General features: G+C 40.9%; 1 protein-coding gene across 1 annotated transcript in view; it reads left to right on the forward strand.

Moving 5' to 3' along the window:
• AATF (apoptosis antagonizing transcription factor) overlaps nucleotides 1-16,710 on the forward strand; it is a 108,555-nt gene that overhangs the window by 79,297 nt on the left and 12,548 nt on the right. Inside the window, exon 11 of the mRNA XM_019982068.2 lies at nucleotides 2,621-2,692. Coding sequence (XP_019837627.2) covers nucleotides 2,621-2,692 — 72 coding nt within the window. The remainder of the gene's footprint in view (nucleotides 1-2,620; nucleotides 2,693-16,710) is intronic.

The following is a 16,710-nucleotide window of genomic DNA, read 5'->3' on the forward strand; positions in this document are numbered from 1 at the left end:
TGTATATATATATCAGTTCAGTTCAGTCTCTCAGTCATGTCCAACTCTTTGTGACCCCATGGACTGCAGCATGCCAGGCTTCCCTACCCATTACCAACTCTAGTAGCTTGCTCAGACTCATGTCCATCAAGTTGGTGATGCCATCCAGCCATCTCATCCTTTGTCATCCCCTTCTCCTCCTGCTTGCCATTTTTCCCAGCATCAGTCATCAGGTCATCAGTCAGTTCTTCGCATCAGGTGGCCAAAGAATTGGAGCCCCAGCCTCAGCATCAGTCCTTCCAATGAATATTCAGGACTGATTTCCTTTAGTTTGATCTGATCTTCTTGCAGTCCAAGGACTCTCAAGAGTCTTTTCCAACACCACAGTTCAAACCCATCAATTCTTTGGCACTCAGCTTTCTTTATGGTCCAACTCTCATATCCATACATGACTACTGCAAAAGCTGTAGCTTTGACTTGATGGACCTTTGTTGGCAAAGTAATGTCTCTGGTTTTTAATATGCTGACTAGGTTGGTAGTAGCTTTTCTTTGAAGAAGCAAGCATCTTTTAATTTCATGGCTGCAGTCACCATCAGCAGTGATTATGGAGCCCAAGAAAATAAAGTCTGTCACTGTTTCCATTGTTTCCCCATCTATTTGCCATGAAGTAATGGGTCAGGATGCCATGATGTTCATTATTTGAATGTGGAGTTTTAAGCCAGCTTTTTCACTCTCTTCTTTCACCTTCATCAAGAGGCTCTTCAGTTACTCTTCGCTTTCTGCCATAAGGGTGGTGTCATCTGCGTATCTGAGGTTATTGATATTTCTCTCAGGAATCTTGATTCCGTGTTGTGCTTCATCCAGTCTGGCATTTCGCATGATGTACTCTGCTTATAAGTTAAATACACACACATGTATATATGTACACTGAATCACTTTGCTGTACAGCAGAAATTAGCAAAACTTTGTAAATCAATTATGCTTCAATAAAATAAAGAAAAGAATCTTCACTTTAGCACTGTTTATAATGCTTTTTTAAGGGGGAAGACTGTATACATGCTTATCAATAGGAGGTTTAGTAAATTAGAATATATTGATGCAACAAAATATTCTGGAACTATTAAAAAGAATACAATATGACATAGTAGAAAAACACATAATGCATGAGCATATTACGTTTATATTTGTCTTATATATGGAGAATGCTACAGGCAAACTTAACAGTGATTATTTCTAGAGATTACAGGGGACTTGTCAGTTCTTTCTGTATTTCTGAATTTGTAATTATATATTACTTTTTATAATTAGGAGATAATGGGCATAAAGAAAGTATGATTAACAGAGATTTTGTTTTTGCATCTTATAAGAAGTGAAGAATTGGAAACAATACAACTGTTCAGAAATATGAAAATATATTTATAGTACTTGCTGGAATTTTGTATACAGCTATGGAGATACAATGCTAAGTGAAAAAAAGAATAGGAAATTGTATTGTGTGGATTACTATGTAAAATGAACATAATTAACCAAAATACTAATAATATTAATAAATATTAATAATAGTCCTTCTGTAGATAAAAGAATATGTGTGCATTTTTTGTGTGCTTAGTTGGTTTTCCAAATTTTCTGTAATGGATTTATGCTTTTTTCTATTACTCCTGTAATGGGAAAAATCTTATCACTATTAGTCTTTAAAATTCATTTGTTAAAAGATTGAAATTTGGCAGGCTTGGCTATTTGGTGGTAGAGAATCAAATTCTTTGATGTGTGTAAAAATGTTTTTTAAATGGTGAAACATTACACATATGTTATATCATTTTTGTGTGGATAGTGTTTTGCCCAAGAAGAGGTTTTTTTTTTTTTTTTTTTTTTTTTGGTTAGAATTTTATATGACATGTCCTGCAGCCTCTTCTTTTATAAATAGAAAGGGGTACCTTCTTTGAATTCTCTTAGCTATAATTTGGTCTGTATAAGGTCAAATATTTCTTCAGCCTCCTTCACCAGAGGCTCTCAAAGCACTTTGTATAAAAATACCTCTTTTTTCCTACTGGTGGGAGATGCAATTGACAAAACTTCAATTTTTATAGCCCCTTGACTGACGTGTAGGGAGTAGACTCCTCATGCACTCAGTTGTGCGCCTTAGTTTAAGAGGGGCGAAATGAACGATCTGGTGGGACTGGTGAATAAAGGTGATTCTGGAAGCCTTTTCTGACTCAGGGAACCCATGCTAGTGAGTGATGAGGTGTTCCATTTGGATGGTATGCCACTGCCTCTGCTCCCGACTGAAAAATGATTAGGATATATGCAGAGAAGGGGACAATGGGGTAGTCCGGTCCTCACCATCTCTTGTCTGGAGTGATGTTTAAGGCTTAGTGTATTGCTTCAGGGCACAGATGATATAATGGAGTTGTGTAGAACTACTGTCATTTACAATGTGCTTTTATCAGACTTTTCTCCTATAGCATTGAGGAAAAAGGGTTTTTATGGTTGTGAGTGGCACATGCCTAGAAACTGTTCCCTGCTCCACTCTGGAGCCAGATATTCTTGTGATCATCTGGAGTTTGTTACCTCATAGAATGTGTTTCCTGTTCTAGGTTAATAGTTACTAATGTTGCTGCCTGTTTGTTTCCTATTTACTTAGGTTTCATGTGCTTAGCAAGCTGCTGAGCTTCATGGCACCTATTGACCATACCACAATGAATGATGATGCCAGGTGAGTAATAGATTAATTATATGTCTCAAATGGCTTCATGAAAGCCCAGTATTGACCTGTGCTAAAGCCTGTCGCCCTCTCTGTTTCTTCTTATCAGTTAACCATTTGTCATCGGCATTGTTGAAAGGGTCCTTGTAACATCTCTTCACTCCCATAGTTACTGTAAAACCAAAACAAAATTTTCGTAAATCTCAGTGCTGCCTCTGGTGGTTTTTTGTTTTTGCTGTTTTGTTTTTAACATTAGCCACCTGCTTTGGCCATCTGAGCTCTTCTCTAGAGAGATGGGTTAGGACAGCGCACACACACTTGCTTCATGTGTTTGGGATTTTATGTGTATGTTCTCCTTTTAAAAATGGGTGTAGAGCTTGCTCTGGGGATGTGTATTATGTTGTGTTTGTTCAGGGTACTATTGAGGATTTTGGGGTTTTTTTGAGTATTTTTTACAAAAGAAGTACATGCTTATTTTGAAAAATGGAAATGTGTACACAAAAAAATGTATACTCATATAATTCAGAGATAATTAAAGAATTAACTATTTTTTAAAGAATCATTCCTTCTATATTTATTAGTTGGCATTCTACTACAACATAATATTTTTAGAACTTTACTTATCTAGCCATATCTCTTCTCTATTTTTTACATTCATTTATATCAATATGGACTCATGCTTTCCTATTTTATTCAGTTAGTTAGAATCTGTTGCTGTCATTGATTTTGGTTTAAAATTGTCTCAGATTAATAGAGGTCCCTTCAAGCGGGTTTCATCTTTTTGAGATATCCCCAGTTATTCACTGAGCACTTCTTAGTTTCTACCACAACAAGGTATTCTAGGATCATCTCACATGTTCCCATTTCCAGTCCTGGAATCAGTCTTTCTCCAAGGAATGCTGACTGTTTTTAATGGAGTATGGTTTTTAGAAACCAGGTTCTGGGCGCTGAGATGCTTGTTGTTGTAGGCATCATTGTTTCTAGGTTCTCTCAGTGTGCGGAAATAGGACGTGTGTGTATCACACACACATACATATGCACAGGGTATTACCACTTTTAACATCTGAGGGTATTTCTTTCAGTCTTTATGGTTTCCCTTTTAGTATGTTCTTGTTTTTCTTTTTATGTAATTAAAATTATATTCTACTCTTGTGATCTTTTTATTTAAATATTTTGCATACTCTGACCATTTAGTATCATTAAAATTATTCAAAAATTTAAGTGACTATGTAATATCTATTTTAGCCATTCACTAATTTTTGGAAATTTAAATTGTTTTAAATTATCATTGTTGTAATGCTGTGATAGATGTTTTAAAACATAAATCTTTACCAAGTGATATTATTAGTCATAATGTAGGCACATGTGGATTTTGCCAGCTTTATCCCTCAAGCTATACTTAGCCTTTTTATTTGAGAGTATTTAGTTTGCTACTAAACTCTAAACTCCATCAGATTTCCTCCCCTTGAAAGGTAGTAGATATGCAAGTTTAGTTGAACACAGTGATGATTAATTTTTTGTTTGCTTTTGTTCTGATGACAAAACAGCTTATGGATGAATCTGAGTGCATTTATACTCACGTCTTTGTGACTTCCTATGCTTGTCTGTGAATGCTTATGTCTAGCTGGTTTTGCTTGTTTTGTTTTAGGTTTTTTGTTTTCATTTATTTCTTGATCTAGTCTGTTTTTAAAAATAATAAGTGAAATGCATGCTTCTTAGATTCTGTCAGGATGACATGAAAAAATTACTTCAACAGGAAAGGAAAATCAGGTTCTTGTAAATGAAAACAAACCCATTCAGGTAACACTATTATTCCAGACATAAAGTGGAACCTAGTTTAAATATTAGTGGCATCTTTTGAATACAGTACTACTGCATCATTTAGAAATCAGTTGTTATTCCTAGTTGGGATTTTACTTGAGTCATCTGATACCCCAGGATACTTGTTTTCCAGAATCTAATTTATTTACTCATAATTTTTGAGGGCCTGCTATATTCTAGATGTAAAGATAACTTGAAGGTGACTTTATTATTAAGGATTATGTTGAGCTTGATGTATAAGAAACAAAACCTGACTACAGAGGCATAAGCAAACAGGAGTTTATTTTTCTGGCAGCATAATTCTAGGGGAGGCAGGTAATGACTAGCAGTGTTTTTCCCTCCTCAGTGGTGTTGGGGCCAGCATCTCTTGGTCTTTCCGCTGTGGTCCCAAGGTGGCTTCTGCAGCTTTAGCCATCAAACATGCATTTCGGGTAGGAAGGAGAGGAAAGGAGTGGTGTCAGCCACATTGATTTTCTTTTATCAGAACAGTAAAAGCTTCTCAGAAAGACCGCCAAAGACTTCTCACATCTCGTTGGCCAGAACCCTGTTACGTTGCCACTTCAATAGAGCAGGTGAGAGAGGAGGTGATGGGATTGTGTTTGCTGGGCAACAGTTGATGTGGCATTTGGAGTTTGTACGAAAAAGAAGCTGTCGCTTGTGGACGTTGCTAATTATCAGCATTGTTCTCAGCTGGTTTAGCCACTGTGTGTGTGGCAGGGCGTTAAATAGAGGTCTCAGAGCTGGAGAACCCAGCATACTCGATCTGCGTGGCTCCTGAGGACGCTGAGGCTGGCACATGGGCTCATGCTCATGCTGCGTGGTCTGGATAGGCCAGACAAACCACAGGCCAAATAAGTGGGCATTCGCTCTTTCTGCTTCAAATATCAAGTCTTCCAGAGCTGGCTGGTAGTGTTACTTTCTCTTAGGAGGAAGGCCTATTTTGTTTTTGTTTAGATAATTCCATAAATGGAAATAATCTAGTACTGTACTGTTTGGTTTCCCACTTTGTGTATACCACAAAATGCTGAAAAATGGAAAACTTTCTTTTCAATATCAGTGCATAGTACTTTTCTCTAGGTGAATAATTTTGGTTTTGCTAAATTACAGATATGCCTTTTTTTTTTTTTTTTTAAATGGGGTCTAGATTTGTTGAAGGTAAGCCTCTGGGGAAATCCAACCCATTTTTACAGTTGTATCTGTACAACAGAGTTACAGATATGTCATTCTTGGTGCACATGAATAGAGAATATTTAATGATTTTGAGGTAGAGAAAGGCTTTGTAAGCAAGACGCCAAGGCCAGAAGCCACAGAGAAAGGTATTGGTAGATCTGACTACATGAGTCAATTAAAAAAGATATCAAAAACAAAGTTATAAGTATATGAAAAAATTATAAAGAAAAAGTTCAGTGTAACATGACTTTACCATGTAATAATGCTGTGTAAAGAGTTTTTACAGATCTCTTATGGTACATATACACAATGGGATATTACTCAGCCATTAAAAAGAATACATTTGAATCAGTTCTAATGAGGTGGATGAAACTGGAGCCGATTATACAGAGTGAAGGAAGTGAAGAAAGAAAAACACCAATACAGTATACTAATGCATATATATGGAATTTAGAAAGATGGTAGCAATAACCTTGTATACGAGACAGCAAAAGAGACACTGATGTATAGAACAGTCTTTTGGACTCTGTGGGAGAGGGAGAGGGTGGGATGATTTGGGAGAATGGCATTGAAACATGTATAATATCGTATATGAAACGAGTTGCCAGTCCAGGTTCGATGCAGGATACTGGATGCTTGGGGCTGGTGCACTGGGACGACCCAGAGGGATGGTACGGGGAGGGAGGAGGGTTCAGGATGGGGAACACGTGGCGGATTCATGTTGATATATGGCAAAACCAATACAATATTGTAAAGTTAAAAAATAAAATAAAATAAATTAAAAAAAAATATCCCAATACAAATGGTGGGTGAAGCATGTTAACACTCAAACGTAGAAATTATAAAAGAAAAATTGCAAATGGCAAAAAAATGGATTGTCAATCTTATTAATCAAAGAGATGCAAATTAAAATAATGACACTTCATTTTTTCTTATTAAACTGGAAAGCATTAGAAGGTTGATAATCCCCCATGCTGATGGTGTGAGGAAGCAGACACTTTCATATACAGTTGTTAAGAACATGATTGGCAGAATCACTCTGGAGGGGTATTTGGCAACACTTTAAAAAATTTTAAATGTAAGCGTATCTGTTGACCCAGAAAAATCCACTTCTAGCAATTAACCTAAGAAAATAGCAAGTTGGCAAATATTTTTATATAGAGTCTTTACTGCAACATTGTTTAAATGGAGAAAAAAATTAAAAAATCCAAATGACCATCAATAGGGAACTAGTTAAAATGAATCACAGAAAAGAATTCAGTGAAGTTATCAGCAACTATTAAAGGAATAAGTGGAGCTGTATGTATTAACATAATGTTTAGTGTAGTAAGTAGACTACAAAGTACTGTAGTATAATCCTACTTTTGAATAAATAGACATGTGTGATCAAAAAAGAGTGATGCCTTTAAAAATATGCTGTTATGGAAATATCTCCAGATTATTTTGTTAACTAGAAAAGAGGTTTTTGTAATCTCCATTTATGTTTTAAAAATAAAAATTAAGCAGCTAAATACATACAAATATGTGAATATATATGTTACAGAACTTACATTGATAATATTTAAAATACCTATGGGGAAAGAACTCATGAGGAACGGACAAAGGGAGATGTTTTACTTTTCATGCTTCTGTTTTGCTTGAATTTCCTGCCATGAGAATGGGACCTGGTAGTCGCGGCTCCCAGGCTCTGGAGCATGAGCTCAGTAGCTGTGGCACGTGCCCTTGGTTGCTCCGTTGTGTTTGGGGTCTTCCTGGACCAGGGATCACACCCTCGTCTTCTGCACTGGTATGTGGATTCTTGACCACTGAGCCACCAGGGAAGCCCATAGCAAGTTTCCTAGCCCTTTTGGTAGGGGCCGCTCTACCTGTGGTTCCTCCCACACCCAGATCTGGAGAGAGAAGCCCTCCTCTTCTTTAGTTGTTTCTTGGGTCCAGGTTATCGCCTCACACATTTGCCTGAGTTAGATTAATACCCAGTATTAATAAAGAGAGGACAAGGAGAGAATCCAAGTGCTGTTACTTCGCCTTGAATCCTCCATGTCGTTTGTCCACTCTGAGCTCGAAAAATCTGCCCTTGGTGGAACTGAACTGAACTGAGACCAGAGCATAGCTCTCATTAAGGGAAAGAACACAGAGAGCTTTAACACAGGGTATTAGAATATTCTTAGTGAAGGAAGAATTACTATCTGTAAAAGGATCTTTACAAAGATAGTGAGCGGCATCTTCATTTTATTTCACCTGTGGTGCAGTCTGTGTAGTGTTATCTATTTAGGTAATTTCTGCTGATACATATTCTTTTCTCATGCTAGGTGATTTACTCTTCAAGCAATCTACTTAAAACTCTTTTTAAGGTGTGGAGTAGCCCAGGTTGCTCCTGTATTACCAGAATTCCATTTGGGGGCATCATCTAGGTAAACCTTGCATACTGATTCACGTGACTTTACACGCCCTCAGGTTTCCTTTGTTAGTGAAAGTCTCAGGTAACCACTGACACTTCATACCACCCCGTTAGGAGGGAAGCAGGGGGTTTCTATTGCAGGCCTGAGGAGTGCTTCTGGTACTGAGAGGAAAGAAGAGAAACCCCACTTTGCCCCCATATCACGTGTCTGCATGCAAGCGAGGAGGTTACCACGAGGCTAAAAACGATCGCTGGCGTTGCTGGACCCTCGGGTGCTCTTGGCATGGGGCAGTGCCGCTCCCGTGTGCCCTTCACACTCACCTGTGTGAGGAGGGCAGAGTAGCATGTGATCCTGAAGCAGCGGAGTTAATCCATGGGCTGAGGAGAACAAAGGCCTTGTCACCTTGATGGCAGAGAATTCCTCTAAATGTAGTGTCGCCACCCCAGGAACAGGCCAGTATGTTACTTGCATGATTTACAGGATTGCTGTTCACCTCACTGACTGTTGAGGTTATTCCACGCTCACCAAGCTTATCAAGGATATTTTAGAACCAGCTTACACTACACGGCGGCAAGCCCTGGAGTGCTGTTAGACCAGAGGGAGGGAGGGCAAAGCGGAAATTCAGGTGGCCTTTTATTATGGTTCTAACGAAATGAAGAATTTGTCAGTTGTGGAAATAATCACCTGTGTTTTTGTCTGTATTTTTGAGAGACCCTCCAAGTTAGACTTTTTTCTTAAATACTTTTAAAATTTATTTTGGCTTTACTGAGAGTTATGGCACACAGGGTATGGAATCTTCCAGCTGAGGCATGCAAACTCTTAGTTGCCGTGTGTGAGACCAGTTTCCTGCCTACAGGTTGAACCCAGGCCCCCTCCATCAGGAGCATGGAGTCTTAGCCACTGGACCCGCAGGGAAACCCCCGAAGCAGACTTTTATTTATTTATTTTTGGCTGTGCTGGGTCTTCACTTGCTGCTCAGGGTTTTTTTTCCCCCTCTGGTAGTGGAGAGCGGGGCTACTTCTAATTGCAGTGCGTGGGCTTCTCATCCAGGTGGCTTTTCTGGGGCTCGCAGGTTTCAGTGGTTACAGCACAGGGGTTCGGTAGTTGCGGCTCCTGGGCTCTACAGTGCAGGCTCAGTAGTTGGGGCCCACAGGCTTAGTTGCTCCGTGGCATGTGGGATCTTCCTGGACCAGGGATTGAACCCATGCCTCCTGCATTGGCAGGCAGATTCTTTACCACTGAGCCACCAGGGAAGTCTCCCGAGGCAGACTTTTAAAGAAGTTTGTTGTTCTTCATTTGCCACGTTGATGGAGGTCAGATAGTAAAATGCTGGTGTAAAAAGTAGGAGAAGTAAATTCTGAGTCAGACTCTGAGACAGGTCACGATGTGTTCCTCCAAGCTGGCCACGGCCCCAGTTCTGGGAAGGGGGCTCATGGGAACTGCTTGCTCTGCCACTGTGGGTTTTATTGTCAGCACAGAAGCAGGCCAAGCAGCAGCAGTCAGCTTGCTGTCCCCTTAAGAAAACTGGTGTTTTCCTTGCATTTAACTGCAGCTTCAGAGAGCAATAAGCTAAATCCAGTTTAGGTACTGCCCAGGAAAAGGGTTAGGTGCTTGTATTTTCCTAAGAAGCTTTTTTCTTGTTACAAAAATGATAGCAATCTCAACATTTTGTAGGTACTCCATCCCTTTGCAAAGAACTTAGATTCTCAATAGGAACAGCAGGAACTTTCATTTTGGCCCCCTTTCTCTCCTTCCCAGTCAAAAACCACTTTTCCCCACACCTTCCAGAAAGCTCCTGGCTTTAAAAAGAACAAGGAGAGAGTCCTTTAATGATAACTGCTAAGCACCAAATACATTATTGTTTTACATCTGAAGTTTTAGAAACGTACAAATGTGATCCAGCCTTGTAAAGTGCTTTGTCAACATCACTGCCACGTTGTTCTTGAGGTGCCTCCGTATAATAGAATTTGTGCAGGCAATTTATCTTCTTGCGCCATTTTTAAAGTGTGTGGGTCTGCACCCTGAGTATGGGCATATCATATCCATGGCATTCTTGTCGCCCTAATTGGTAACCCAGAAGTTACTTAGACCATTTTTGATTCCCCATTACCTACTTTACCCACCCCCATACACACTTCTTATTAGACATAATGCGCTGAATAATGGTGAAATATTTCAGTGAAGTTAGCTCAGCATTTGAGAGCACATATCCCCAGAAATACCCTCCACAGAGCAGTTTTCGTTGCTGAAAATCTTGCCAGCAAGAATGGTTAAGATACAGATGTTTTCTCTGAGGCTTCTTATCTCCTGAAAAGACACAGGTTGTTCTGACAGGTGAAACAAGCCCTCGCAAATATGCAACACTGATCTAATCAGCGGGAACGCTTGGACGGGCCCTGCCTCTCCCCAGCATCATTAAAAGCTCCCATTACTCTTTTATTAGAGGCTCCCTCTCTTCCTTATCAGATTACAGAATGAACATAACTCATGGCAGTGATTTGATCTCTTGTTAAAGAGGATTACAGCTTTGCATTAACTCGGATTGACACAGTTTATAATTCACTTGTTGATACTCGGGTGGGCGGCATCCCATGTTTGACGCCCCCCAGCAGGGCCAAGGGGCAAGGACTCTCATATATCATCATTAAAGACGGCGTCCTGCCAGAGCGAGGGGGCCTGAGGCCTTCCACCTCCAGAAAGGACAGAAGGGACATTCTCAAGTTCAAACCTGACACTTGGGCCAGAGTTTTAAAAACGGCTGCAAAGAAGGCGCTGCTCTTGTTTCTTCTGTATCTTCTGAAGCGCTCCTGTTCAGTCTTCACACAGTTCTAGAGAATTTGCATTCTCTAATGGAAGCTCTGGTTGCAAGCAGGTTCTAAAGAGAAAGAAAAGCACATTTTCTAGAAGGAGATTGCATATGCTGAACAGATTAAATCTTTGCTCAAAACAGGACTTCTTGACTATAGTTCTCATTTCTGCAGGCAGATTCCCACCATTTCTTCAAAAGACTGTGATTCTTATTGTTTTTTCCCAAAGAGATGTTTCACATGCATTAAAGTGAGTGTAAATGTTTCTCTTAGTTCAGTTCAGTTCAGTCGCTCAGTCATGTCCAACTCTTGCGACCCCATGAATCGCAGCACGCAAGGCCTCCCTGTCCATCACCAACTCCCGGAGTTCACCCAGACTCACATCCATCGAGTCAGTGATGCCATCCAGCCATCTCATCCTCTGTCATCCCCTTCTGCTCCTGCCCCCAATCCCCCCCAGCATCAGAGTCTTTTCCAATGAGTCAGCTCTTCGCATGAGGTGGCCAAAGTACTGGAGTTTCAGCTTTAGCATCATTCCTTCCAAAGAAATCCCAGGGCTGATCTCCTTCAGAATGGACTGGTTTTATCTCCTTGCAGTCCAAGGGACTCTCAAGAGTCTTCTCCAACACCACAGTTCAAAAGCATCAATTCTTCGGCGCTCAGCCTTCTTCACAGTCCAATTCTCACATCCATACATGACCACTGGAAAAACCATAGCCTTGACTAGACGGACCTTTGTTGGCAAAGTGATGTCTCTGCTTTTGAGTATGCTGTCTAGGTTGGACATAACTTTCCTTTCAAGGAGTAAGCGTCTTTTAATTTCATGGAACTATTATTTTTAAGTTGTTATATTCTATTATTATCATCTTATAAAATGTGATATTGTATAGATGCTGTGTTAGACACAATGAACTAACACGCAGGTGGGCAGGCAACAGGTAATGTTTTCACCTGAATTTAGGTGAGTCGTCCATACATGCTATGAGTACATTTCCCACGGCAGTCACTGAGCCACCTGAGCAGCTTGGGTTGCTAAGATGCGCATCATCTCAGTTTTTAAGTGTGTTCATCCTTTGCTCTGATTTATCTGCCCTAAGTCTGCCACCCTGTTTCTGGTTGGCAGTGAAATGACATAGAATGATAACTTCATATTCAACCTATTATTACTATTATTTTTGGTCAAGCCTCGTAGCTTCCAAGATCTTAGTTCCCCGACCAGGGATTGAACCTGGGCCCTGGCAGTGAAAGTCCAGATTCCTAACCACTAGTCCACCAGGGAGCTCCCTCATATTCCACTTATTGAATGTTTACTGTATCTCAGACACTGTACTAAGCTCTTCACATGTATTTTCATCCAGTCCTTATAAGAAACCACTGAAGTGGTTGACATTATCTACATTCTGTGATAAGAATACTGAGGCACAGAGCAATTAAGTAATTTGCCCAAGATAGCCAAGTTCCGAGCGGAACTGGTTTCTGCATCTGGGACTGTGGCTCCTGACCCCTGCCCCTGTTCCCGAGACATCAGCAAGCTTTTAGAAATATGTGGGAGCGATGTGCTGAAGGGCGGCTTGCTCCTCGCCCCCAACCCCACCACAAGCACACATACTCAGAGCCTTTCTCTTCATTAAAAACTGGTTCAGAGTAAAACAACTTTTTCTTTCTGTTATAGTAAAGATGCTTTCTTTTTAAAAAAATTATTTATATTTGTTTATGGCGCGCTGGGTCTTCCTTGCTGTGTGTGGGTTTCTCTCTGCGGTGAGCAGGGCTGCTCTCTGTTGCGGTGCACGGGCTTCTCAGGTGGTAGTTCTCTAGCTGCAGAAGCGGTGACTTCTGAAACTACGGCACAGGCTGTAGGCACGTGGGCTCCCGTAGCTGTGGCGTGGGCTTAGTTACTCTGAGGCGTGTGGGATCTTAGTGCCTGACCGGGGATTGAACCCCTGTATTGGCGGGTGAATTCTTAACCTCTGAATCACCAGGGAAGTCCCTAAAGATGCTTTCTGTGTGGGAAGGTTTTGCCTGTCAAGCCATTCACATTGTGGTGTAAATCACTGAATTTGCAGGCCTGTTCTTATGGTCACCCTGTTCTTTGATGACAAAGACCCTAAGCCTCATAATTGGCTTTGAAACCTGGTCCAGTGTATTCAGTCCTTTTGCTCTGACAGTGCTCCTGGTTTCAGGTGCCTGTCACCTACTTTCCTTAGAGACTGTATTCTTCCCCTGTCATAAAAACAAGACATGCTTATAGAAGAAGATTTGGAACATATAGAAAGGACAAAGGAAAATTCATGTTATCTGCCACTGGGAAAATAATATTATTAATACTCAATTATTACTATTGTTAATACATTAATATAGTAATAATATTTATACTTTTTATTATCTTGCAGAACTTTTTGTGTATATATTTTATAAAGACCTATTTGTATGTTTGAATCCCTTCTTTTTTAAAAATTTCATTTATTTGAAAAAAAAATTTCATTTATTTGGCTGTGCCAGGTCTTAGTTGTTGCATGTGGGATCTAGTTCCCTGACCAGGGATTGAACCCAGGTCCCCTGCACTGGGAGAGCGGAGCCTTACCCACTGGGCCACCAGGGAAGTCCCCGAATCCCTTTTCTCAGTTAACTATTACAAGCATTTTTAATGGCATATGTTTTTTTAAAGGCATCTTAAATAACCTTATAATATTCTATTATGGAGTATTTATTCTTGGACATTTAGGTTATTTCTGTTTTTATTTCTCTTTAGGATAATGCTGCAGTGAGCATGTTGATATAGAAACCCATGTTCTAAGGTTTGCTTGTATCTTTAGCTTCTGAAGAGTAGCAGGGTAATTTCTGGACCAAAGGCATAAACGTTTAAAAATTTTTTCATTGAAGTACAGTTTATTTTCAGTTTTCTGGTGTATAGTAAAATGATCCATCCATATTTTCTAATGGTTCATCATGGGTTGTACTGATTTCTGTCCCGTGCCCCTGCCTCCTGAGGTTCATGTCATTTACCTTTGCCGATGTGAGAGTGCGTTGCGGTGACACTTTACTGGGGCCCACATGGCACTAGGCGCTGGGCTAAGTATCTAATGTTTATTTTCTCATTTAATAATAACCTTGAAGAGCATGTATGTTTATTAATCATTTATATTTCTGTTTTTAATCCTTTGTCCATTTTTTTTTCTTTGGGTTTAATTTTTCTCTGCAGTTTGTATGAATTCTGTATGTGATGATTATATACCATATTTCCTGTTTTTGTAGATTTCTCCCTTTTTGCTTACCTGTTGGTATTAGTGACTTTATTGGTCACATATAAATTTTATTTTTTATGTGATCCAAAATATAAGTTCTTTGTGGTGTTTTTCATTGCTTTTATGCCTTGGCATGGGTTTCTCAGGTGGCTCAGTGGTAAAAAACCTGCCTGCAATGCAGGAGACGTGGGTTTGATCCCTGGTTCAGGAAGACCCCCTGGAGAAGGAATTAGCAACCCACTCCAGTTCTTTTGCCTTTAAAATCCCATGGACCGAGGAGCCTGGTAGGCTACAGCCCATGGAGTCGCAAGGCGTTGAACGTGACTGAGCAACTTCACTTCACTTGCAATATTCTTGCTGGGAAATCCCATGGACAAGAGTAGCCTGCTGGGCTACAGCCCATAGGGTCGCGAAGAGTCGGACACAACTAAAGCGACTAAGCTCACACACACTTGCTTGGGCCTTCCTTCCTGGATTCTAGGACCAGCTGTTAGCTGATATTTTTCTGTGACTTTTGTCTGATTTCTTTTCTTACTTTTCATCTGCTCGGAACTTTATTGTCATATGTTGCCCAGTGGTCTCTGCACTCCGCTCCTACTGCTTCTTTGTGAGCCCAGAATTTTTTTTTCCCCACTTCCTAGCATTTCACTTTCACTGTGACACCAACAGCCTCTTAACCACAGTCTGGTCGAATCATTTCTGTGTGTCTTTGCCAGATTACACCTTCCTAAAATGTCACTTAGGACATGCCACTCCTGGTGGCCTACCGAATAAAATCTGAGCCTGCCACCAAGGCCTGTGGTGACTTTGCCCTGCCTCCTTTCTCTCCTTGTCACCTGCTTCAGTGTGCACCCTCTGGTGCTGTCCTGCTGGCCCCCCAGGTCCCGGGACACCCTCCCGCCAGGATACCTCCTCACCCCTTCCCCACCTCCCCTGTCCCACCTCTGTCCTTTCCTGCTGCAGGGCCTGTGGTCCTTGGTCCACACCAGCCTTTCCAGAGGGACTGTGCTGATTCTCCACCACCCACTGAGTAGGGGCTCTTTCGTCTTCAAACCCCTATTTTATTTGTTTCTAACAGTACTTAATATACTTCACAAAAACATTTATTAGGGTGTTTTTTTTCTTGTTAAGAATGCTTAATTTATAAGTCAAAATTGTACACATAAGTTTACTATCGTCCCGTGTTTGGTATTATCAAGGCTTTATGCTCTTACGTTTGGGTTAATATATTTTGATTCCAGTTGAATGCTGCCTTACTTACTATATGGGCTTCCCTGATAGCACAGTTGGTAAAGAATCCACCTGCAATGTAGGGGATCCTGGTTCAATTCCTGGGTCAGGAAGATCCACTGGAGAAAGGATAGGCTACCCACTCCAGTATTCTTGGGCTTCCCTTATGGCTCAGGTGGTAAAAAATCCACCTGCAATGCAGGAGACCTGGGTTCGATCCCTGGGTTGGGGAAATCCCGTGGAGAAGGGAAAGGCTACCCACTCCAGTGTCCTTGCCTGCAGAATTCCATGGACTGTATAGTCCATGGGGTCGCAGAGAGTCGGACACAGCTGAGTGGCTGTCACTTTTCACATAGTTACTGTATAGCATTTCTGTAGCACAAGTTTTATTTGTAAAACAAGTCAAGTCTTTGCCCAGTTGATGTCAGCCTTCCCTCGGCTAGAAAGCTGACTCCAGATCCTTGACCACCTGTTCTGCCCCAGCTCACAGGCAGGATCACAATGTGACCTTGAAGAAATCTTCTCTTTGGGCTTCTGTTGTTCAGTCGTGTCCAACTCTTTGCGACGCTGTGGACTGCGGCATGCCCAGGCTTCCCTGTCCTTCACCGTCTCCTGGAGTTTGCTCAGACTCATGTCCATTGAGTTGATGATGCTACCCAACCATCTCATTCTCTGTCATCCCCTTCTCCTCCTGCCTTCAATCTTTCCCAGCATCAGGATCTTTTCCAGTGAGTCAGCTCTTCACATCAGGTGGCCAAACTGCTAGCATCAGTCCTTCCAGTGAATATTCAGGGTTGATTTCCTTTAGGATTGACTGGTTTGATCACTTGCAGGCCAAGGGACTCTCAGGAGTCCTCTCCAGCACCACAGTTCAAAGCATCAGTTCTTTGGTGCTCGGCCTTAGTTTCCTGCTTTATAAAGTGAAAATAGTCCTTCTTGCTCATTAGATTCTTTTTTAAAAAACATTTATTCTCTAATTTATCATTTATTTTTAGCTGTGCTGGGTCTTTGTTCCTGCACTCGGACTTTCTCTAGTTGTGATGTGCAGGCTTCTCACGTGGCGGCTTCTCTTGTTGCGGAGCTTCGGCTCTGAAGTGTGAGCGCAGTAGTTGTGGCCCATGGGCTTAGTCGCTCCACAGCATGTGAAGTCTTCCTGGACCAGGGATCGAACCCCTGTCCCCTGAATTGGCAAGCAGGTTCTTAACCACTGGACCACCAGGGAAGTAAGTCCTCATTAGAGAATGAAATAGTCTTTGTAATTTTTTGTTTCTGAAAGGACTGTTTTGATGATACCTGTACAAATAGTTACTTAAACAAAATTTGTGTTTTTATACATATACCTATTATGTCCTTGTTCCTTT

This window comes from Bos indicus, chromosome 19, assembly GCF_029378745.1.
Source record: "Bos indicus isolate NIAB-ARS_2022 breed Sahiwal x Tharparkar chromosome 19, NIAB-ARS_B.indTharparkar_mat_pri_1.0, whole genome shotgun sequence".
NCBI classification, from domain to species: domain Eukaryota; kingdom Metazoa; phylum Chordata; class Mammalia; order Artiodactyla; family Bovidae; genus Bos; species Bos indicus.